Genomic DNA, 22580 nt, shown 5'->3' with positions numbered 1-22580 from the left:
TAGAGTAGCAATAGACTATTTATTGACTAGGTAAGCTATCTTCTTCTATCGTGTGGTTGTGGGTTGTGAGGTGGATTACCGACCCCATCAACCCTGGTGTCGGGGTTACCTGTAGTACCGCCAAAGACCCCTGACGTAGCTCAAGTATCACGTAGCTCACTTACGTACTTATATCAAGTTTTAAGCTATTGTAGATTTACCTCAAATGGCAGGCAGACAGAGCCATCTATGGTCCAACGCGGACATATTTTTAATTAAAATAAATAAGATGTTGTGTACTACGCACACAACCTACGTAGTTGTGAAAACCTTAATTGGCTCTTCTATATCCTATATATTTTTATATATACTATAATTTTTAAAGTAGTTGTTGGTTTTCCGAAAAGTAAAATAAATAAATAAATAAACCTCGTGTCTAGCAAGCAGTCGGTCTATACCCCGATGGTAACGGGCCACTTCCTCCGGCGTGGAAACAAGACAGCTGATGTAGGGCGCTGGTTATCCAATTCACGCCGCACTCCTCGCGATGACGTGGATACCCTCGTACTGAGTAATGTAGTGTTCTAGAAACATCCACTTATATACCTATAGAGCGCGGCCAGCTGCTTACCTTATTTAAAAAAAGATGACCGGAAGTATTCTGAAGGCACGTTAAGCCGTTGCTCCCGGTTACTACGTCATGAAATAAATACGTAGTAATTTTAGGGCTTTTGGCAGCTCTATAGTAACCCTGAGTCTAGGGTTGCACAGTCAGGGTTGTCGGGGAAGGTTGCGAAAAAGATGGCGCGCAAGTAATACATACATAAGGTCACGACTGTATCCCAATTGGGGTAGTCAGAGGTACGGCCACGAGTATCAATATGCATACACTTTGGTACCATGTCACATGATGTTTTATTTACAAATTGCACTGTAAGTCTCACTAAATGTCAAATATGTTAGTGGGACAGAGTCCTAAAGTGGGTACATTATACTGCTCAGGACACCTCACCAAGCCTTCTATTAGATCAACGTGATGGTCGAGTGATGTTAGAGAAAACTGCACTTAAGATAAATGAATAACTCATTAGTGCCAGTACAGTATCGGGGTTTGAACCAACGCTACCCGTTTGAGAAGCAAGCCGGAATACCACAAAACCATAGAGACTATCCACAAGACCACAGTGACTTAATAATCATAATTTTATCTATCAGACGCCCTAGCCGGTAGCAAAAGTAGGTATCTACTTTTCAAGCACAATAGACAATTGCCTGCCTTAACAAGGCATGTGACGTCAAATATCTTTGCTCCACCTTAATGTAACGCCAAGGCCAAAGCGCTATATCAGATCAAACTAAAACAAAAATAAGTAAAATGTCCAAATGTTGACATTATGAATGTACACATTGCACTTGACGGCAAAAGAAACATAAGAACAAAGTGTAGCGGACTGCAATGCGTTTTATCGCTGTGTTTCTTCACAGGATGTGTGTTTATAGGTCAATCATGACTGTAGCTTGTTCATATGTATAAGGACAAGATATATTCGCTTCAACGCAACACTTAGGGCGCTTACAGACCAACCCCTATCGGTATACGACGTCGTCGCCCCGTGTCGGATGCGTATTTAGAAATACTACTTCAATACGTCCCCGCCGGCCGAGACGAACTGGAGTAGGATTACCAATCGAAAAACGCCCAGAAACTCTACTCCAATACATTCCAGTCGGCGACAAACTAGAGTAGGATTTCTAGATTAATATGCGTTAAAATGTGCTAGAAAATCTAGAAACCATTATTCTGTCTGTAAGCGCAATTAGTTGAACTAACACCCGTACTCTAAGGTGACCTGTGAATGTTAAATACGAAACTTGCCCAAGAAGTGGCAAGCCATTCGTCCAGGTTTAGCCCGTGCGCCGACACGGATTTCCAGGGTGTGACCGCTGCACGCATCACAGCGACAGTCAATCCAATCATCATAGCAATTTTAGTGCAGTTCATTCAAGTGAAATACCTCAGCTTGATGTTTATGTACCTAGACATTAAATGACAAATGCCATTAAAAAATGTTTACGTGCTGTAATTAATAAACGATGCTAACATGTGTCCACATTGTGATTTGATGTCTGCGGATACCTATTTGTAAAGTCTAACTAACTCTCAAAAAATATGTAAGTATATTGGAGTTGCCTTTAGGTTAGCTTTACACTACATTAATTTCAACACTTTTTGGTATAGATGAGGCAATGTCGAACATAAAAAAAAAACAATGCCTCTATAAATGCATACCAAACAAAACATCACACAAATAACAAAACACGCACGATGGTCGTTTATATTTTGGTGGAGGGGAACGCGCGTGCTTGGCAATTCCCTGCAATGTCTAGATAGAAAATACGGTACTTTAATTTATCCTCAGGCATGTTGTCCTAATACTAATTAGTACTGAATGAGAGTCCTGAAGTGCCTAACCAAGATGCTCATTTTTTTGTTTGAACATTGGATAGCCTGGAAGTCCTAAATCCTAGTGACATTGTCCTGTTGTGCTGAACACCTGTAAAAGTTGTTTATCCCTAAGGGGTGTGTTATTGTGTTAGTAACGGCTGATTTTTCAATATGTCGGCGTTAGTTATGAATTAAGAAGAGAAATTGATCAAATCGGAAAATAAAATGAAGTTACACCACTTCCGTTATGAAGTTGCAACGCTCCGACGAAAGGTGGCGTACGGCCAGAGCTGCGTGAAGTCGAGGGAGTCACTACAGAGTCGTCGTGTCGAGCGGACGTGTAATGCCGTTCTAGTCGGGCAGAGTCTACCGCGAACCATCGTCTTGAGCGGACGTGTCGAATAATTACGAGGAGTGCTATAGTCGCTCACCTATAACTTGTAGGGACGTCAAGAAAGTGTGATCGGAAAAGAGCACCTAGCAAGTACGTTCACATGTCCCGATGATTCGGTCCGAATGTTGGAACCATGGGTGGTGGAGGGACCCCTTCGCGCTAACGTCCTTATGCGCGCTAGATAACGAGAGACTGTGTAACCGTTACGAATACCGTGACGTTGCCGTGAGTGTGTACCTTATGCTGTGACTTTATTTAATCGTGATACAAAAACTATGTGGAAGTAAATAAAATGATTGTGATACTGATGACGGCCATTATTGTCTTCTAACGCCCACCCTCCATTCTGATGATGATGTTACGACCGACCCCCACTGTTACGACATCAGAAGTGGGATTAGTGAACTTGGATGAAGACAATGTGATGCGACGTTCACAACAAGACAATGCAAGTTTCGATTATCACTATCAGAAGAAGATTATGATGATTATCACATTCGTGTGACCACGTGATGAAGATGTAGTGTCATGCCTGAATTTGGAGATGGACCTAACTTTGAAGTGACCTGGACCTTGTTAATGATCGGCATCACTACATGCCGTGAGATATGATGGCGTGAACATCACAATATTTCCATACTGTGTGCAGTCGTGTTTGGAAATTATGGTACCTCAACTTGGAAACTGTTATTACGGTGAGTCGTTTTCATACTGGAACCTTATTGTTATTGACTTTATTGCTGGGTGAATTTCCGTTTCAAATAATGAGAAAATTGCTTTTTTTAAAACCAAATTGCCGAGACATATTGTGTCAATCCGTGTCAATCATACCGCGTTTTCCAATCTGTTTTCATCATCGTCAAATCTTTGTATTTTGGTCTAAAAATATTTTGAATTGGTGTAGACACGCTTAACCTGCGTGGTTAAAGTTGTATTTTCTCACTCCAAACAAAAAGAAAATTAATCATGAAATGATAATAATTAACTCTAGTTAAATCACGTGTTTTGTTATCTACCGTCATTCATCAAATCTTTTTAAACCGATTGAAAGAAAGTCATGTGAATACGATAATACAGTGAATTCTTTTGTTTCATGTTATAACTTGGTTCGGCAATTGGTGGATTGCAAGCGGGGATGAAAATGGCGCGGGCTGAGCTGTAGCCGTGTAAAGTGACGACATCATGGCAGCGCGTTGTATACCGGCCGGACTTGCTGCGCTGTTGCTGTTGAAGACCTAAACCATGTCACAAGACCAGTGGTTGATCTTTTATTGGAAATTCTTATAAGGCCTGGTGAGTCGTATCTGTTTTACCTGATTTGAAAGATGGGAAGTTTTAATAGGATACAAACGAATATAGTGCAGAAAGTTCTCTTTTGTTAACTTTAGTTAAATTAGAAATCGTAATGAAGTGAAGTAAACATTGCGAAGTAAAATGATTTGGATTATGATTAAGTGAAATAGACTTGGAAAAAATGCCTCGAAGCGAATTGCCTTCTGAGTTAAATGTTACTGATTTAGAGAGTGAATAAGATGTTACACGGCACACATACTTTGGTATTGTTATTTTCTCTTTTGTTGTTGTGCTGCATTTCCAGCGTAGTCGTAACTGCAGTCCCGTTAGAGGCTGTTCAGGGCGCGGTGTGCGACTGGAGGTGTGGTGAGTGTGTAGGTCCATGGGGACCTGGTTTTAGTGGTATATGATTACCTTGTGGAAATGACCAATGATGGTCTGTTATGAAAGTGGCAAATGGTTGCCAATGTTATCACCGAGTATTAAGGTGCACTGTGGCTCCAGCGTAGTCGTAACTGCAGTCCCGTTAGAGGCTGTTCAGGGCGCGGTGTGCGACTGGAGGTGTGGTGATTGTTTAGGTCCATGGGGACCTGGTTTTAGTGGTATATGATTACCTTGTTGAGTTGACCAATGATGGTCTGTTATGAAAGTGGCAAATGGTTGCCAATGTTGACTTATAACCGAGTATTTATGTGCCCGTGTATGTGTGGGTATAATGAACAGTCTAAGATACTTTTTGTTTTTTTTTTATCATTAGTTGTTGATTGAGGCATTCTTTCAAATTGTTTACTCTGTGTGGTGATGCACTCTGGAAATCCACTTGATGGATATGCGTACTGAAGTCTCATGTAGAGTCACAAGTAGAGCTCATGTAGAGTCACAAGTAGAGCTCATGTAGAGTCACAAGTAGAGCTCATGTAGAGTCACAAGTAGAGCTCATGTAGGGTCACAAGTAGAGCTCATGTAGAGTCACAAGTAGAGCTCATGTAGAGCTCATGTAGAGTCACAAGTAGAGCTCATGTAGAGTCACAAGTAGAGCTCATGTAGAGTCACAAGTAGAGCTCATGTAGAGTCACAAGTAGAGCTCATGTAGAGTCACAAGTAGAGCTCATGTAGAGTCACAAGTAGAGCTCATGTAGAGTCACAAGTAGAGCTCATGTAGAGTCACAAGTAGAGCTCATGTAGAGTCACAAATAGAGCTCATGTAGAGTCACAAATAGAACTCGGACGAGTCCTTTATAGAGTCTCATGTCAGGTCAGGAATGACCGAGCGAACTTGGATACTGTGCTGTGGTATATTGTTTCAGATTAACACACGAGGACGTGTGTCACGCAGGATGGCCGTGTCGGCGTTAGTTATGAATTAAGAAGAGAAATTGATCAAATCGGAAAATAAAATGAAGTTACACCACTTCCGTTATGAAGTTGCAACGCTCCGACGAAAGGTGGCGTACGGCCAGAGCTGCGTGAAGTCGAGGGAGTCACTACAGAGTCGTCGTGTCGAGCGGACGTGTAATGCCGTTCTAGTCGGGCAGAGTCTACCGCGAACCATCGTCTTGAGCGGACGTGTCGAATAATTACGAGGAGTGCTATAGTCGCTCACCTATAACTTGTAGGGACGTCAAGAAAGTGTGATCGGAAAAGAGCACCTAGCAAGTACGTTCACATGTCCCGATGATTCGGTCCGAATGTTGGAACCATGGGTGGTGGAGGGACCCCTTCGCGCTAACGTCCTTATGCGCGCTAGATAACGAGAGACTGTGTAACCGTTACGAATACCGTGACGTTGCCGTGAGTGTGTACCTTATGCTGTGACTTTATTTAATCGTGATACAAAAACTATGTGGAAGTAAATAAAATGATTGTGATACTGATGACGGCCATTATTGTCTTCTAACGCCCACCCTCCATTCTGATGATGATGTTACGACCGACCCCCACTGTTACGACAAATATAATTACGAATAAATTATTTGTCAATGGAATAGCATTTTTTTATGAAATAATTCAAATTTGGAAGACTTTATTCTACGAATGGACGCTATCTGGATATTGAGTAATCGACCCTAAGTAAATCAATGATTTCAAAACGTTTTGAATATGTCTACAGGGAGGTGCATTACTCATAGGTATTGAATGGCGTTATTTTCTCATTGGCTGCGTTAGGTTTCCCGAATTATATCACTGGCTATTATAGCTAAGATTTATTCTTCCTTGTTACATCTTCAAATTGTATAAGACGGTATAAACTATACCGGTGATTATATACTAGTTTAAACCAGTATTTTAGAGATGGTAGAACAATTGACGCTTTGGACTGGGAGCGAATAAAAAACATAGAACACGTTCAGCTGCTTGTCTACCCCGGGCATGTCGTAAGATCCGACAGAGGGATTGCATCATTTCTCTCATCTCAACGACCTCCGTGGTCCAGTGGTTGAGCGTTGGGCTCACGATCCGGAGGTCCCGGGTTCGAATCCCAGTGGGGACATATCACAAAAATCACTTTGTGATCCCTAGTTTGGTTAGGACATTACAGGCTGATCACCTGATTGTCCAAAAAGTAAGATGATCCGTGCTTCGGAAGGCACGTTAAGTCGTTGGTCCCGGTTACTACTCACTGACGTAAGTAAGTAGTCGTTACATGAGCCATGTGAGGGGCCTTTGGCGACTCAATAATAACCCTGACACCAGGATTGATGAGGTTGGTAATTCACCTCACAACCCACACGATAGAAGAAGATTTCTCTCATGATGGACTAATCATATGGGCGATAGACTGATGATCCCTTGTCACCGTTAAGTTCATCATATCCATCTTAGGACTACGTATCAAAAGTGGCTGCAAGTTGTCTTTGATTACTTGTGGCTCTGCCCGCCTCCTTACGGATTACAGGCGTGAGAGTAGAGCAATTGAGTGTCCGGTCAAGTAGTGAATGCAAAGCTGATTCAAATCTACAATAAGTAAAGTGAAGCTATTGATAGTGCCCTGCCGGTTGCAGACCTCCTTTTTTGAAGTCGGTTAAAAAGTAAACACTTTTGAAGTTTCATGGAAAATCTGAAAAATAGAGCTAACGCCACCTACCGGTACTTGTTCGTAGTACGTCATGATCATGAGTCGCTAGATCTTTATCTGGAGATTTACTGTACGGTGTAATTCCGAGAACATTGTACAGATGGCGGTTAAAAAAAAAAGTTGTTTCTGAAAATCGTCGTGAGATGGCGGTACTAGGAGCAAAAGTTAAAGTTACATTATAACTATAGCGTTGTGAAAACTACCACCACGAAAACGCATTGCGCAGCAAAAACAACAGGCTCCTCTGAAAGAATTCATCATCATCAATTTAAGAGCCACGCTCTTGTCGGTGTAGCATTTTCCATTCCAATCTATCAAAGTCCAATTCCTTGACTTCCCTATAAGACACGACGACGTGAACCTTTTTTTTAATCTGTTTCATGTAAGGTCTTCTTGGTCTTCTCCTTCCTCTCTTTCCATCTAGCTTTCCTTCTATGATGTTTTTAATAAACCAAAAAAAAGAAAGAAAAAGAATTGAAGGACTGAAAGAATTTGAAAATACGAAAATACAAGGTCTCAAGGTCGCAGAAAGCCTAATTGTAGTGGCCACCCATGACTCTACATGTGTTAGTCTAAGTCATGACCCCCCCAGATCTGCCCTTGCTAAGCTAGGTGTACCTCACCCTCCTGCGGTCTTACTTTTGTGTTCAATAGTATGGCGTCAGACGTCACACAGATGCGCGTGTACGATAACATCAATGTGTAGTGTCTGTGAAGCGAGGTTTTTTGATGAAGTGTCCGGGGTGTGGTGGTACGCAAGAAAAACAATTTGAGAACCACTGCTATGTGCGTAGCCCCTGAAGGACGGAGTATGTAATGATGTCATACTCTCATTCACGCATTGATTGATTACTCTAGTCGGGCTAATGGTTAGCCAATATATGTTTATGTAGCTATAAATATAAACTAATCGTTTATTAAGATAGCTGTAAATAAGAGGGTAGTTAACAAAGAGAAACTTAAATCGATAAAAAATCTGACTCGGACGGGTTCTGAACCCGCAGCTCTTCTCAAGCCGGGACGAGCGTGTTAAATATTACACCACCAAAAATTTGTATGCGGACTATTTTGTGACAAAAAAAAAGTGCATCATTCTTTTTTTGGAAATCTACCCCCAACCCCTTCAAGGAGGGGATGAAATGTAATATGGGACTTTTCGCAGTTTATAAGGTATAGGAAGCTAAAAATTGGTATACATTGTTCATTTGTTACCAACGAAAAATACCCGCCTAATTAAAGCTATTCATTACCTGAAGTAAAATTAATTGTGGCTCTGCCCACCCTATTACGGAATGCGGGCGTGATTCAGTAATTAGAAGCATAAGGCCTGAACAGCCTTCCAGCAATAATAAAACGTTCCAATAAAAACGTAATAAACGATTCTACAGAGAATGAAGACTCGACAATTTTCCTCCGTTTTCAGTGGATCGGCAAAAACTTGAACTGTATCACGTCATCATGCTTTGAGCGCGTGCGCCGCCCCCCGCTCCCATACCCCTCGCACCTCTATATTTACGCGTCAAACGTTAAACGCGCGGGAAACGGCTGACCGTCAGTAATACCCGGCGTCCTATCGCGAAAACATTTACCCCATTGCCACCATCTTGTTTATTTACCCCAAAATGACCGCTTTGAAAAATATCGCGTTCACCTCACTAAGCAACGTTACGTAGTCGCGTAATGTATCTTAGACCCTAAATAGTATTACTAGAAATTAGTTGTACCTACCGTAAGTTTGAATTTTCTTCTCTTCTTGAAAATGGTTTCGGGAACTCGCGGTTCGCACGTGTTGGTATGGGAGCAACCCGGGCTGGAAGACCAAAGGCCGGGGCGTTATAAGGGTAAGTGTCCACGGTACCATTAGCCTTTAAATATAAGAAGCATCTACGTATCTACAATTTACTGACTCGATTACTTACCTAAAATCGTAAACTTTCAGTCTGGGTTTACCTAATTATTTTTCTTAATCGATAGTTTTAGTGATCGGCTTACACTTTAACATGACTAGTGCCTGTAAATTTAAAGTTTAAAAAAGTAGAGATAGGTTAAATGGCCGTTCACGACATTATGACGCCACGGACAAGATATATCAACTTTTGCTTAATACTTACTAAATAATAAACAAATAAAAAAAATGTTTGGCTGTAAATTGATACAATAAATAATGTTCGAAAATCAAATCACGTTCACGCAACACCATGTCAATGACTAGGTACTGTTGGTACTGACTCTATTTTTAATTATTTCTTTTATAGGTATACTTTTTTGTAATTTTCTTTTTACTTATAATATTAAATAGTAAACTTTTTTCAACAGGACCGATAATTACGATGCGTTAAGGCTCGATTCAACAAATAATTTTATTCTAAATTCAAAACTTAGAACGCAACAGGTTGGTCTTTTCTATTTGTAGAAAAGCTGTTAAATAAGAAAATGGACTTTACTTTTTTTAATTTTTAGTGCACCATTATTAAGACGATACGGATGTTTGGAACTTTCATAATGACGTGTTGCTAGGCGGAAATACATAAACTAGTGCAGTAACGCCTTATCACCCTTTATAAACGTAACTACCTACCTCTGAAGCAAATTTGAATTAATGTTTGGATCATACAGAGTTGATATCCAGGATTTGTGCCCGGTTAAGTAATCGCAATTATGCTGGCCCCCTATTACGTTAGGCTTAAATGTAGCTGGCGAGGAATGGGTGTCTCCTCTACTCGGTTCTGCTCCGGGGACGACGTTATGTGAGTTTCCTAATAATATGTGAAATATTGTGAAACATTATATACTTTGTTACCTACGTCATAACGTCGCCTTACAATGAAAACCTCGCAAACGTCTTTCGGAAAAATCTCATTTGGATATTTCTTGTAAAAAGAAAAAACTGGCAATAGACATGCTAGTGTCAATCCAGGTGAAAAATTTTAATCTGTGTAAATTTTAACTTTTTTTTTTAATGAAATCAAAGTTTTGTTGGATAAAATCACTTCCGTGTGATTCTGTGATTGATTGAATGTGATTTTTCAAAAGGGTTCTTAATCTTACTAGGTTGGGTTTTCCCCCTATTCCCAGTAGTTTTACCGAGCAGTGTTACCAGTTGAACTGTTAGGAATTTCCTTCCCAATACATTTACTGGTAAGATCACTGTCACTATAAGGCCAATCCTGCCAGGATTAATAACGATTTTTCCCTGTAGTCGGTTCCATCAGCGTAAAGATAAGATACTAGTAATTGCGTACATGAACCACTCATGGTATTTTGGTAGGTACAGTCATGAGTAATAAATATTATGTACGGTCATCATCATCAGCCGTATGACGCCCACTGCTGGGCATAGGCCTCCCCCAAGGATCTCCACGACGATCGGTCCTGCGCTGCCCGCATCCAGCGGCTTCCCGCGACCTTCACCAGATCGTCGGTCCACCTTGTAGCGGGCCTACCCACTGAGCGTCGTCCGACACGTGGTCGCCACTCCAGAACCTTTCCGCCCCATCGGCCATCGGTTCTCCTCGCTATGTGTCCTGCCCACTGCCACTTCAACTTTGCAATTCTCCGAGCTATGTCGGTGACTTTAGTTCTCCTGCGGATCTCCTCATTTCTGATTCGATCCAGCAGGGAAATACCGAGCATAGCTCTCTCCATTGCCCGCTGAGCGACACCGAGCCTCCTCACGAGACCCATAGTAAGCGGCCACGTCTCACTGCCGTAGGTCATCACTGGCAACACGCACTGGTCAAAGACTTTCGTCTTGAGACACTGAGGTATTCTGGACGAGAAGATATTCCGCAGCTTCCCGAACGCTGCCCATCCGAGTTGGATCCGACGAGAGATCTCTTTCTCGAAGTTGGACTTACCTAACTGGATTATTTGTCCTAGGTAAATGTACTGGTCTACAACTTCGAGTGTAACGTTCCCAACCTGAACTGGAGTGGGTGCGACATGGTCGTTGGCCATAATTTTTGTCTTTGCCCTGTTCATGCTAAGACCCACTCGTTGGGATGCGTTACTGAGATGCTCGAGCATGGTGTTCAGGTCTTCCAGGGTCTCAGCCATTAGGACTATATCATCGGCAAATCGAAGGTGCGTCAGGTACTCGCCGTTGATGTTGATGCCAAATCCTTTCCAGTCCAGAAGCTTAAAAATATCCTCCAATGCAGCAGTGAACAGTTTCGGAGAGATGACATCTCCCTGTCTCACTCCTCGCTGCAGTTGGATCGGATTAGAGCTCTGGTTCTGTACTCGAACTGACATAGTGGCATTTTGGTAGAGGTCCCTTAGCACCTCGATGTACCTATGGTCCACTTGGCACCTCTGAAGAGACTGCAACACAGCCCAGGTCTCGATCGAATCAAAGGCTTTCTCATAGTCCACAAACGCCAAGCAAAGTGGCAAATTATACTCTTCGGTCTTCTGTATAACCTGCCGCAGCGTATGGATGTGGTCTATGGTGCTAAAGCCTTTTCGGAAACCGGCTTGTTCGGGAGGCTGGAAGTCGTCAAACCTGCAAGCGAGACGATTCGTAATGACCCTCGAAAACAACTTGTAGACATGGCTCAGAAGCGAGATAGGTCTGTAGTTCTTCAGTAGGGCTTTATCCCCTTTCTTGAAGAACAAGATCACCTCGCTTCCGCTCCATGCCCTCGGCGTTTTGCCCTGAAATATGACGGAATTGAAGAGCCTCTGGAGGACTTTAAGTATTGGCGTTCCGCCCGCTCTCAGAAGTTCTGCTGTGATTCCGTCATCTCCTGCCGCTTTGTTGTTTTTGAGTTGTTTGAGGGCCATCCTAATCTCGTACAGGCTGACGTCCGGGATATCTTCAGTGTAGTGTCGGGTAAGCTTGGCTCGAGGGTCTCGAGCCATGCTTTCGCCTGATGTTTTCGTGGAATATAGCTGTCTATAGAAACTCTCAATCTCTCTCAGGATTTCGGGAGTCGACGAAATGATTCTGCCGTCCTCAGTTTTCAGTCTCGCTAGTTGACTTTGCCCAATAGACAGATCTTTTGCGAACACCTTGGAGCCCTTGTTCCGCTCTATAGCCTCTTTAATACGTTTAGTATTAAATTGGCGAAGGTCGCTCGTCAAAGACTTCGAGATCTGTCTATTAAGTTGTCTATAACGTACGACATCCGCTGAGTCCTGCAGCCTCATTTCGTGTCTCTTATCCATGAGTTCGAGTGTGTGTGCGGAGAGTTTCTGCGTTTTGGTACGGCGGGTTCTAAAGTGTTTAGAACCTACCGTACGGACAGCATCCACCATCAGGTCGTTTATATCGTCCACGTCTGCGCAGTTCTCAAGGTACTCGAAGCGGTTTTGAAGCTCGAGCTGAAAGCGCTCGGGGTTTTGGATCTGGGCTGGCGCCGGTCGGAGCGTGGATTTTATCAGTCGCGATCTTTCTAGCTTGATATTGATATTCAATGTGCCTCTTACCATGCGGTGATCGCTTCCCGTCTTAACGGCATTGATCACAGAGACATCATTGAATATGTGCTTTTTCGTCGACATGATAAAATCGATCTCATTTTTATACCTGCCATTGGGACTTATCCAGGTCCATTTGCGGGTCGCGGGCTTCCTGAAGAAGGAGTTCATCATATAGAGGTTCTCCTTCTCCATAAAGTCCGCAAGCATCCCGCCTCTGGTGTTCCGGACCCCAAATCCAAATTGCCCCACTCTCAGCTCGTTACCGCAACGTTTCCCCAACTGTGCATTAAAGTCCCCCATCACAATCGTGTAGTGGCTTTTATGGCTATGCATGGCTTTAGAAATCTCCTCATACATAGTCTCCACTTCGTCATCATGGTGTCCCGAGGTCGGAGCGTATACCTGGATGACAGTCAGCGAATATCGCGATGATATTCTGAGTACCAGGTACGCTACCCTGCTCGAAACACTACCGATGGTCAACACGTTGTTGACTAGGGACCTGTGGACGATAAACCCGACACCACCCATGGACAGTTGTTCGCCCTCCCGGAAGTACAGCAAGTTACCGGAGCCCAGAGTTATCGTGTCCTCGCCCTTTCTTCGGACTTCAGACAACCCGATGACATCCCAGTGTAACCTGCTGATAGATTCTTCCAACTCGGTAAGCTTCTCGTCGGTCCTCAGTGTGCACGTGTTGTATGTTGCCAGGTACAGTCGTCGTTGGTGGTAGCCGAATCCAGCCCGGAGATTCTTCGCACCCCCTGCCCCGCCGTTACCGTAGCCGCTACCGTAGCCACGGACAACGGGGCTGCCGGGGACTGGGGGCCGTTTTTTATGTGTTGAGGTCATATTGGGGGGGGTTTGGACCATAAGCCCACCGCGCTGGTCCAGTGCGTGTTGGTGGGTCGCCAGAGCCTCTTTCGTTGAATAGCAGGATGTACCGCGTGCAGGCGAGGTTGGCTTGGGCTCCGAAAGGTGTCGTTTGGAGCCCCTTACATCCCTTTGGAGCCCCTTACATCCCTTCCCTTATCCCATCCCTTATGTACGGTCACGAGTACTAATATGTATACACTTTGAAACCATGTCACATTAACTTTTTTGACAAATTAAACCGTAAGTCTCATTAAATGTCACATATGAGAATGCGACAGGGTTCTAAAGTGGGTACATGTTATTGCTCATGACTGTACCCGCTTTAGAACCCTGTCGCACTATCGACATTTACATTTAATGAGACTTACAGTTTCATTTGTCAAAAAAGTTAATGTGACATGGTATCAAAGTGTGTACATATCCTCTCTCAAATCTCGTGACCGTATATCAAACAAGTACCTAAGTAGTTGAGTAATCGAATAAAATATAAATGGCTAGAAGAAAATTCTTCTGCACATTCTCAACAATAAAAAAGTATAATTACTTGTAATTAGTGAAATTGCATCGTTCATCAAAAAGTTTATTGCATAAACAGTCTTTGAACTGCCGCCAAGCGTGTTTGCAAACGTCTAGTCTAGAACGTAACTTGATATTATAATTTATGCAATATGATCATAGGACATGACGCATAAACAACACAAAAAGTTGACATGCGATCGATAATCGCTTAAGCGTGTATATCAGGATCGCGGGTGTATTTCTCAGATCAGCCTAAATATATTGCAGTTATTTGGTACCTTCTGTGTACTTTTACGTACCTCTCCTGAAAATCTGTGTACCTACGTCCATACAATGATATTTTGAATATTAGGTACACCCGCCATCATGATGTCAGAACCGCGGGTGTACTGTTAACCAATATATGTACCTTAGTACACTGTTTAACTACATTTGGTACCTTTTGTGTACCTCAAGAAACAAGTATTAAACCAATAAAATACGGTATACTTTCTGAGAAATTTAAAAAAAAACTTTTTTTTGCACTGTGATTGTGCAATCAATACAAAAGTACCTACTTACCTCAATTTTTTTTCTGATTCGATTCCCAGTAAGCCACATTTGTGCCTACATGTTCAATGCGGTGATTCTGGGTTCGAATACTGGTATAGCCAAAAAATAGTACACATACAATGTTGAGGCTCTGGGTTCGATTCCCGGTAAGGACATAATAGTAGATGTTTAATGTGGAGATTCTGGGTTCGAATCCCGGGATGGGCATAGTAGTATATATGTTTAATGTGAAGGTTCTGGGTTCGATTACTGTTTTTTTTAAGTAAAATAGTAACGACGTAAAAGAGAAAAAAATGTTTTTTTGAAATTTCTCAGAAAGTATACCGTATTTTATTGGTTTAATACTTGTTTCTTGAGGTACACAAAAGGTACCAAATGTAGTTAAATAGTGTACTAAAGTACATATATTGGTTAACAGTACACCCGCGGTTCTGACATCATGATGGCGGGTGTACCTAATATTCAAAATATCATTGTATGGACGTAGGTACACAGATTTTCAGGAGAGGTACGTAAAAGTACACAGAAGGTACCAAATAACTGCAATATATTTAGGCTGATCTGAGAAATACACCCGCGATCCTGATATACACGCTTAAGCTTGCTTTTCATAGAGGCGGCGCTCTGTCATAGAGGCGGCCAATCAGCTCGCAACATCAAATACTTCCGGACCCCGATACCGAACCCGCCGGTGTGGTCGGCGATTTCCCTCTTTCAGCGCTTATTCAAATTCAAAAATATCTTTATTCCGTAGGTAACATAGTTACACTTTGAATCAATCAAATCAAATCAAATGCAGCTTCACACAACCTGTATATAGCCGGAGAACAGAAGCGGCAAGGAAAATCTCGGCACAGGGAACTAGACGTTATTTTTTTTAAATACTGATGTTATACAATTCAGTAATTTGTCTGCCTAATATCAGTTTCCAGACAGCTAATCCCATGCATTCATATCTTATTGCAGTCGCCCCTCGAGGGTCTTTCAAATATCATCCTCTCAGACGACCCCGGAGCCGAGGTTCGCGTGCAACTGGGCACGCTCAGGCCTGTTACATACATACATAAACTCACGCCCGTTATCCCTAATGGGGTGGGCAGAGCCACAAGTAATCAAAGACAACTTGCAGCCACTGTTGATACGACCTGTCAGGCCTGTTGTCTTAAATTTTTGTACCGGATGGGAGCCCTCAGCACTCCCCATTTGTCCGGCTAAGTAGTTAATACCAGCCGTACGACGCCCACTGCTGGGCATAGGCCTCCGCCAAGAATCTCCCCGACGATCGGTCCTACGCTGCCCGCATCCAGCGGCTTCCCGCGACCTTCACCAGATCGTCGATCCACCTTGTAGCGGGCCTACCCACTGAGCGTCGTTCGCAAAACAACCACAAGTGACATAAAAAACGAAGCGGCACTCTTAACCTCTCATCTGTCGAGATACCAGACACAATAGTCTTTACATTGTGTCTGGTTGAGATCTGCGTTTCGGCGTTCGAAAAGTTAAGCGTACTGGGCAAGGAGTTTTTATTTGATTTGAAAATAATTCGTCCCCTCTAACCATTCTTCTATCTTCCATGATTACCTGTCAAAGTCAAGGTCGGTAGACAAAGGCAGTTTTGTCCACATTGTCCTAGAAAGACCTGTTTTTGCAGTACATTATGCGACAGCGATGATTTAAATGAAGCTTTTCAGTGAGTCTCACCATCCGTGACATTAAATCAGCTGATTGTGCAGTGATATGCTTTTTTGTAATATGCTTCGGATGTGATACGTCGTAAATTGGCCATAACCACATAACATGCTTTACAACTATGGGGTAGTCAGAGGTACATCTATTGTAAAATGAACTAAGTACCCACACCTCACCGAGTTAAGATATTTATTGCATTCCTGATGTTTTTACAGAGGTCTTACAAGTAGAGGAAAGTACAAACAGGAAGGGTTCCTGTTAAGGTGTGGAAGGGCATTACAACAACAACTTAGAATTATACACAATGAAAATAGATTCAGTTAAAAAATAATCGTATATTTGCAATAATTAGTACTTACCTAACAGATTCGTTAAAAAGCTCCTGCAGCGTATAGAATGATTAATCAGTTAACGTGATCATCATCATCATCATTGGCCTTATACGTCTATTTCAGACGATTTATGACGTCATTGCCTCGAAGAAATGCACTTTCTTTCATGGCTGTGCAAGCCAATCCTAGAGCGGCAAACTCCACCACACACTCTGCAGGAGAAGTCTCGATCGAATTAACACGATAGACTGCTGCACTTAAGATGAATTAATAACTCATTGATGCCAGTCCGGTATCAGGGTTCAAACCAGCGTTCCCTGTTTGAGAAGCAAGCCGGTGAACCATTATCGAAGCGGCTATCTGTGTGCGGTCAATAGTCATATTTGTATTTACAAAGCAAGCCATACAATATGTCAATTAGATGACATTGCATTTAAAGTGCTTCGCTTGCATTCCAACAACGAACCATTTCTTAAACGTTGCCTATTTATAATGCTAACTCTAAAAATATGTAAGTAGCACCTAAATAATTTGAAAACAATGTTCTTTAATTAATACTTATTTCAAAATATTATTATTTTTAAAATTTTCAACATATTTTTTTCATCTACGTAGAATGGCAACTTTGTACATTTTGAGAAATTCGCGGCAGCCGTCGCCGTCGAGCGAATGTTTGAATTTAGAACTCATAAATTAGCCAATCATTCGCGCGCTAGAATCACAGACTTCCGGTTTTCTTTTACTTCTTTTTTCACATATTTATTTTTAAACTTATATAGGGATCCATGGTACTTATGTTTAATTGTTTTCTTATTACATAGATTCACAAACTCACGCCTACTTCTCGTCGGGGTACCTAAGCAAAGACTTTGGCTTTCTATTTAAGTATCCGTTCCTGACATATTTTCTTATATTTACTTACATACACCTATCTACATAATTTGCCTCCTTTTTTGTGCCAGCACCTAGATATAATATGCGAATAAACATTGAAACGTAGATGGACATTGTAAATATTGTCTCACAGAAAGATTAAGATAATGTTTCGCCCTCATTTTCATTTTATGACTCAGAAAAAAAACATTACCTGCTCAAATGGTTAAGTTATTTTTATATATAAAGCGCATTAGTATATAACTACTTATGTATATATAAAGCGCATGAAAGAACCTCATTAGACGTCATATTTTGTGGTTAGGGAATATTTATTACCTATCTATATGTTGTTTTCTTATGATGTAATGTTGGCATTGTCATGATACACTGCTTGTGGTACCAACCCACTAATAACAATCATTATTTCCATCACAATATAAACATTCTTGAGATTTTCCTTAACAAGCATTGATGAGTTATTTCAACGTAACCTATATTGGGCTGGTTTTCCCTGTCGCTTCTGTATAAAAAAAACCTTCAGGTTAGGTAAGCGAACCCTGAGAGAAACGGGATAACGCTAGGGAGATAATGAATCGTTGATGATTAATTTCTTGTCTCGGTTATTGCATTCAAGGGCGGATCTAAAGGTGGGGTCTTGGAGGGGGAGGGGGGTGTTGGAGGTCATGAATAGGTACCATATCAATTGTACAAAAGGATACAATCCCTTAGTCGGTTTTTACGAACAATCCCGTGAAGATAACCAGCTGAACGAATTCTAGATACTCGTATTTATTTAGTCACGTGAATTTTTTGGCGTGACTTATTGTATTAGCTTTATATATGACGAACGCTCAGGGTTGTCATCTGGTGGCAATCTATCTATTATCCTTGCTGACAATGTGTAAATGCAGAATAAACATAAAAAAGATGCAAGAAAAAAAAACCTACCTACTACTACTACTACGTACCTCCCCCCTAAACTCCCTTCCTCCTCCTTAGTAAAGTAGTAAAACAAAATAAAACTTACCTAATATTATGCCTTATTTGCATCTTTTTATGCGTAGCAGTAGCTACGCAAACATTTACTCGCCCGTCCATCAAACAAGTGTCGACTCTACCCAATATTTCTCATAATCGTTGGCACAATTTCATGGTAATTACCATCGGTTCATTACGAGCGATCGACTCGGATATCAAAGCCGTTGAAACCTAGAACTTGGCAACACAGTGTCAATGTGCAGCCAAGGAGCGGATATTACGCGGCCAGGGAGCCAGCGGCTTCGGATACCCGGTAGGTACCTACGTCATTCATATCTTGTCGCTGTCCAAGATAATCGGCAGGTTTATGACCATATTATTAAGGCTCAAAGACCTTTTAAAATCAGTAGTTAAATGTAAGTATACTTACAAAACTGGACAGCAGGCTGTGCATGGCTACCGCATCGTGCGCGGCGCGAATCATAACTAGGGCTTCGACCAACAGGCGTGGATAAACGTCGCACGGCTATTGGTCAAAGCCCTCGATATGATTCGCTCTGCGCGCGGCGCGGTTACTTTGCCGCAAGGGCAGGAGGATATAATAGGAACACGCGGGCCGAATCTGTTAGACCCTAGATGGAAGAATGTTTGACTTTCACTGTGAGGTCACAGGGGCAAATCCAACACGGGTCCAAATTTCAAACCTATGATGTTCAAGTTTGTTTTCGATTTCATGAAAGAATTAAATTATTAATATCTATCATGTGCTCAGCGGTTAAGGATCATGCGGAAACTCTAAGCAGACCCCCTGTGAAAACGGAATAACTACTTGATGTATAGATGATGATGGTCGAAAAAGAAAGGTAAAAGAATCCCTGATTTCCTATAGCAATTTCGGATATGTCTAAAAATCTGAAAACCGAAATGTTTAAAGAATCTAGATACCAACTTATAAAATCGCTCTTTATATCGCTACTTTAATAGCCTCATTTTGACATAGAGCAACATGAAAACCATTAATTTGCTGACATATTTCTGAAATTACATTCGAGTTGCAGTTTCAACTTGACATATGTCTGGCAATTTATCATGAATATTATAAATAGATTTGCTTTACATGTTTAAATTTACATTTCCCGCTATCACTATATTTAGTTTGAAATTAAGTTTCAAAAATAGAACAAGGATTAGGCCACGTTTTTAGAGATAGTTAACTCATGTGGGTGTCGGGATCGTTACCCATTGAGCCGCTATAGACTTCTGCACCCGCGGCACAGATGCCGCACCTAAATATATCGCGCGCTTTTATCAATAAGTAGTACGACGTTTATCCATATGTTGACCAATATTAATATTAATATGATTAGTACTGGCCATAGCTTCAATTTCGAGTAAGTATTAAGTACATTAATTTTCCGCATTGATGTTACAAGTTGTATCAAAACTTTACAGATTTTATCGTAACAGGCGAATGCTGACAGGTTACACCCACCCAGGTATCAACCTAACACGTTCATCTATTTAAAAAATAGACCCGGAATGATAACCAGCTGATCGCATTCTATCTTCTTCTAATCTAGTAGTGAAGCAACAAAATATTACCTACGTATTTTATTATTTTTAGAAACAATGCAATCAATGGGTATATTCGGTGGAAATTGTGACCATGTGAAGGTAATTTTCACAGCACACAAAAGTCTAGTCAACAGAAATGTAATGAGTACCATACTCGTACCATGACGTCATCTGTCAATCAACGAGCGCTTTTCCAGTACAGTATTTATTAGGGTTGCCACCCGTCCTACTTACCTATATATATTTATTATTTATTCCCACCAATTGTTTTCACTCGAGAATTCGTAGTTTCGGTTACCGCGCGCGTGCGCGTGTGACGCATTTTTTTTCCATTGAACGATTCCCAAGATAAAAACTATTGATTAAATCAGCAATATATTTTTTCATGGAATCGTCAGCAATCTGAGTGAAATCTACAATAAGTTATGTCAAAAAATAATAAACGATTTACGAAATCAATGTTAAGTACTTACGTGGATTGAACACACATTAATGTACTTAAACTTGTTTATAATGTCGTATATATCTAGTAATTCAAAATAAATTGATAAAATATTTTTTATCTTTCTGCGGTTTCGGAAAATACTAATCGTTTAAGCTAAGTACATAAACATCAATATGATTTTGACCATTTGTCAAATAAGTATCAAAGAATTTCTCAAAAGATGGGAACCCTAATACTTATGAGATCTGACGCACATTACACGCGGTTTCAGTTTATTATAGAGTTTGTTCGTTATGTCGTAAAATTGACCGATTGGCTCTTCGGCTACTTTTAGGTGAGTACCACAGTGTAAAAATATCCACAAGCCATAACTAAACAAACGACCGTGAACCCTATTTTTATTTTATTTATTATGGTTAGATATATAATCGCAAGTTGACAGTAAGTCCTATGAGTCGGTAAAGACGGTGAGTGGGTACTAGGTACGGTACTTAGTAATTAGGATACTACTACCGTTTTTCGAAACCTGATCCCCGTGGTCCAGTAGTTGACCGTTGTGCTCACGATCTGGAGGTCCCGGCTTCGAATCCTGGTGGGAACAAGTCACAAAAATCACTTTGTGATTCCTAGTTTGGTTAGGACATTACAGGCGGAACACCTAATTGTCCATAAGTAAGATGAATGCTTCGGAAGGCACGTTAAGCCGTTGGTCCCGGTTACTACTTACTGATGCAAAGTATGTAGTCGTTACATGGGCCATGTCAGGATTAATAAACCTAGCACCACGGTTGATGAGGTTGGTAATCCACCTTACAACCCGCACGATATACTTCTTCTATTTCATTAAGATTTCGAATAGTAAAAACATTACTTACACTTCTCCTCAAAAATGGAATGAGGAATGGAGGAATTAATTAAGTTTTAATTTAATTTTGTAATAATTATCAAAAAAATGTTAAATACCTACGAATAAGTACTTATCAGAAATAAAAAATGAGGTCGTCTTACATTTAAATTTTGATATCTATGTAAATAATAAATTCCAGCAGGATTTTTTGCATAAGTTGCTCTACAGATAAGAATGGGTCTATACCAATTCTTATACTTACCTATGTAAGTTAATCAAATCAACCACTACATTTCATAAAATAAGTATTAATCAAATTATTTAAAACTTTAGCCTTTCAGGGGGGTTAAAATGGCCACATCGAAGCAATTCATCTAAGAGAGCAATATTGCTATTTGACATTTGTTTGCATTGCGCACTTACTTTTATATGCGCAAATGTCAAATTGCAATATTGCTTTCTTAGATGAATTGCTTCGATGTGACTATTTTAACCCCCCTGTTCGCGTTCTAAGCTCAACGTGAAGACTACAAATAAATCATGTCTGTTTAATGTTATTGACATTTTCCTGTTTCAAAGCGTTTTACGACGAAAGTAAGTAGTTGTTCGCCACAAATACCTAATAGGTACCTCTTTACGTCAATTGAGTAAATAGGTACATACAAATTACATAGTAATTTCGTGATTTGACGTTTAGTAAAAAGTAACTGATTTGACTAGTTGGAAACTAGCCTATTATGTTGCTATAACTCCCGGCAAACTTCTTGAGCATCGAGTGTCGTAGTGGGGGAAAGTTCGCGCACGTACACTTCCGTGCAAAAAAAAATGAACTTTTGATTATTTTCTTAACTTCATTAAAAAAAAAAACAATTATTAAGTATATTATTTAATTATGTAAATAAAACTAAACTTATCTATATTATTATAGTTTATTAAAACTTATATTATATTATTATACTTAATAAAAAACTAATCGTCAGGTAAGTATGATATTCCTTCCATGAGATTGAAACCAGCAATACCAGAGCTAGTGCTAGGTTTTGGATCTGTAGACATAGACCTCGTGCTAGTACCTAATTCTTAAACTTAAAAAAATGAGCAATAACAAAAAAATCTAATAAAAGAGCAATAACAAAAACGTGACAGTTTCACTGCACGCAAGTGTATTCGGGAGTCAAAGGGACGAAGACAGAGTGCGCGGGGGAAGTATCGACTGATCTACCAATAGCCGGTCAATGCGGTATTCACCCGCCCCCGCGCCCCGTACCGCACCACCAAA

The 22580-nt window shown here is 41.0% G+C and overlaps 1 protein-coding gene across 2 annotated transcripts in view; it reads left to right on the top strand.

Annotated features, from left to right (window-relative positions):
- Nucleotides 1–22580, top strand: part of LOC126371717 (putative inorganic phosphate cotransporter) — a 79250-nt gene that overhangs the window by 45676 nt on the left and 10994 nt on the right. Inside the window, exon 1 of one of the 2 annotated variants that reach the window (XM_050017047.1) lies at nucleotides 8740–9029. The exons of the other annotated variant lie outside the window; for it this stretch is intronic. Coding sequence (XP_049873004.1) covers nucleotides 8948–9029 — 82 coding nt within the window. The 5' untranslated portion in view covers nucleotides 8740–8947. Of the gene's footprint in view, nucleotides 1–8739; nucleotides 9030–22580 lie in introns of those variants that run through there. 2 annotated transcript variants of the gene reach the window in all.

Source organism: Pectinophora gossypiella, chromosome 13, assembly GCF_024362695.1.
Source record: "Pectinophora gossypiella chromosome 13, ilPecGoss1.1, whole genome shotgun sequence".
Lineage (NCBI taxonomy): Eukaryota > Metazoa > Arthropoda > Insecta > Lepidoptera > Gelechiidae > Pectinophora > Pectinophora gossypiella.
Note: the sequence above shows the minus strand (reverse complement) of the source record. Positions and strands in the feature narration are given on the sequence as shown.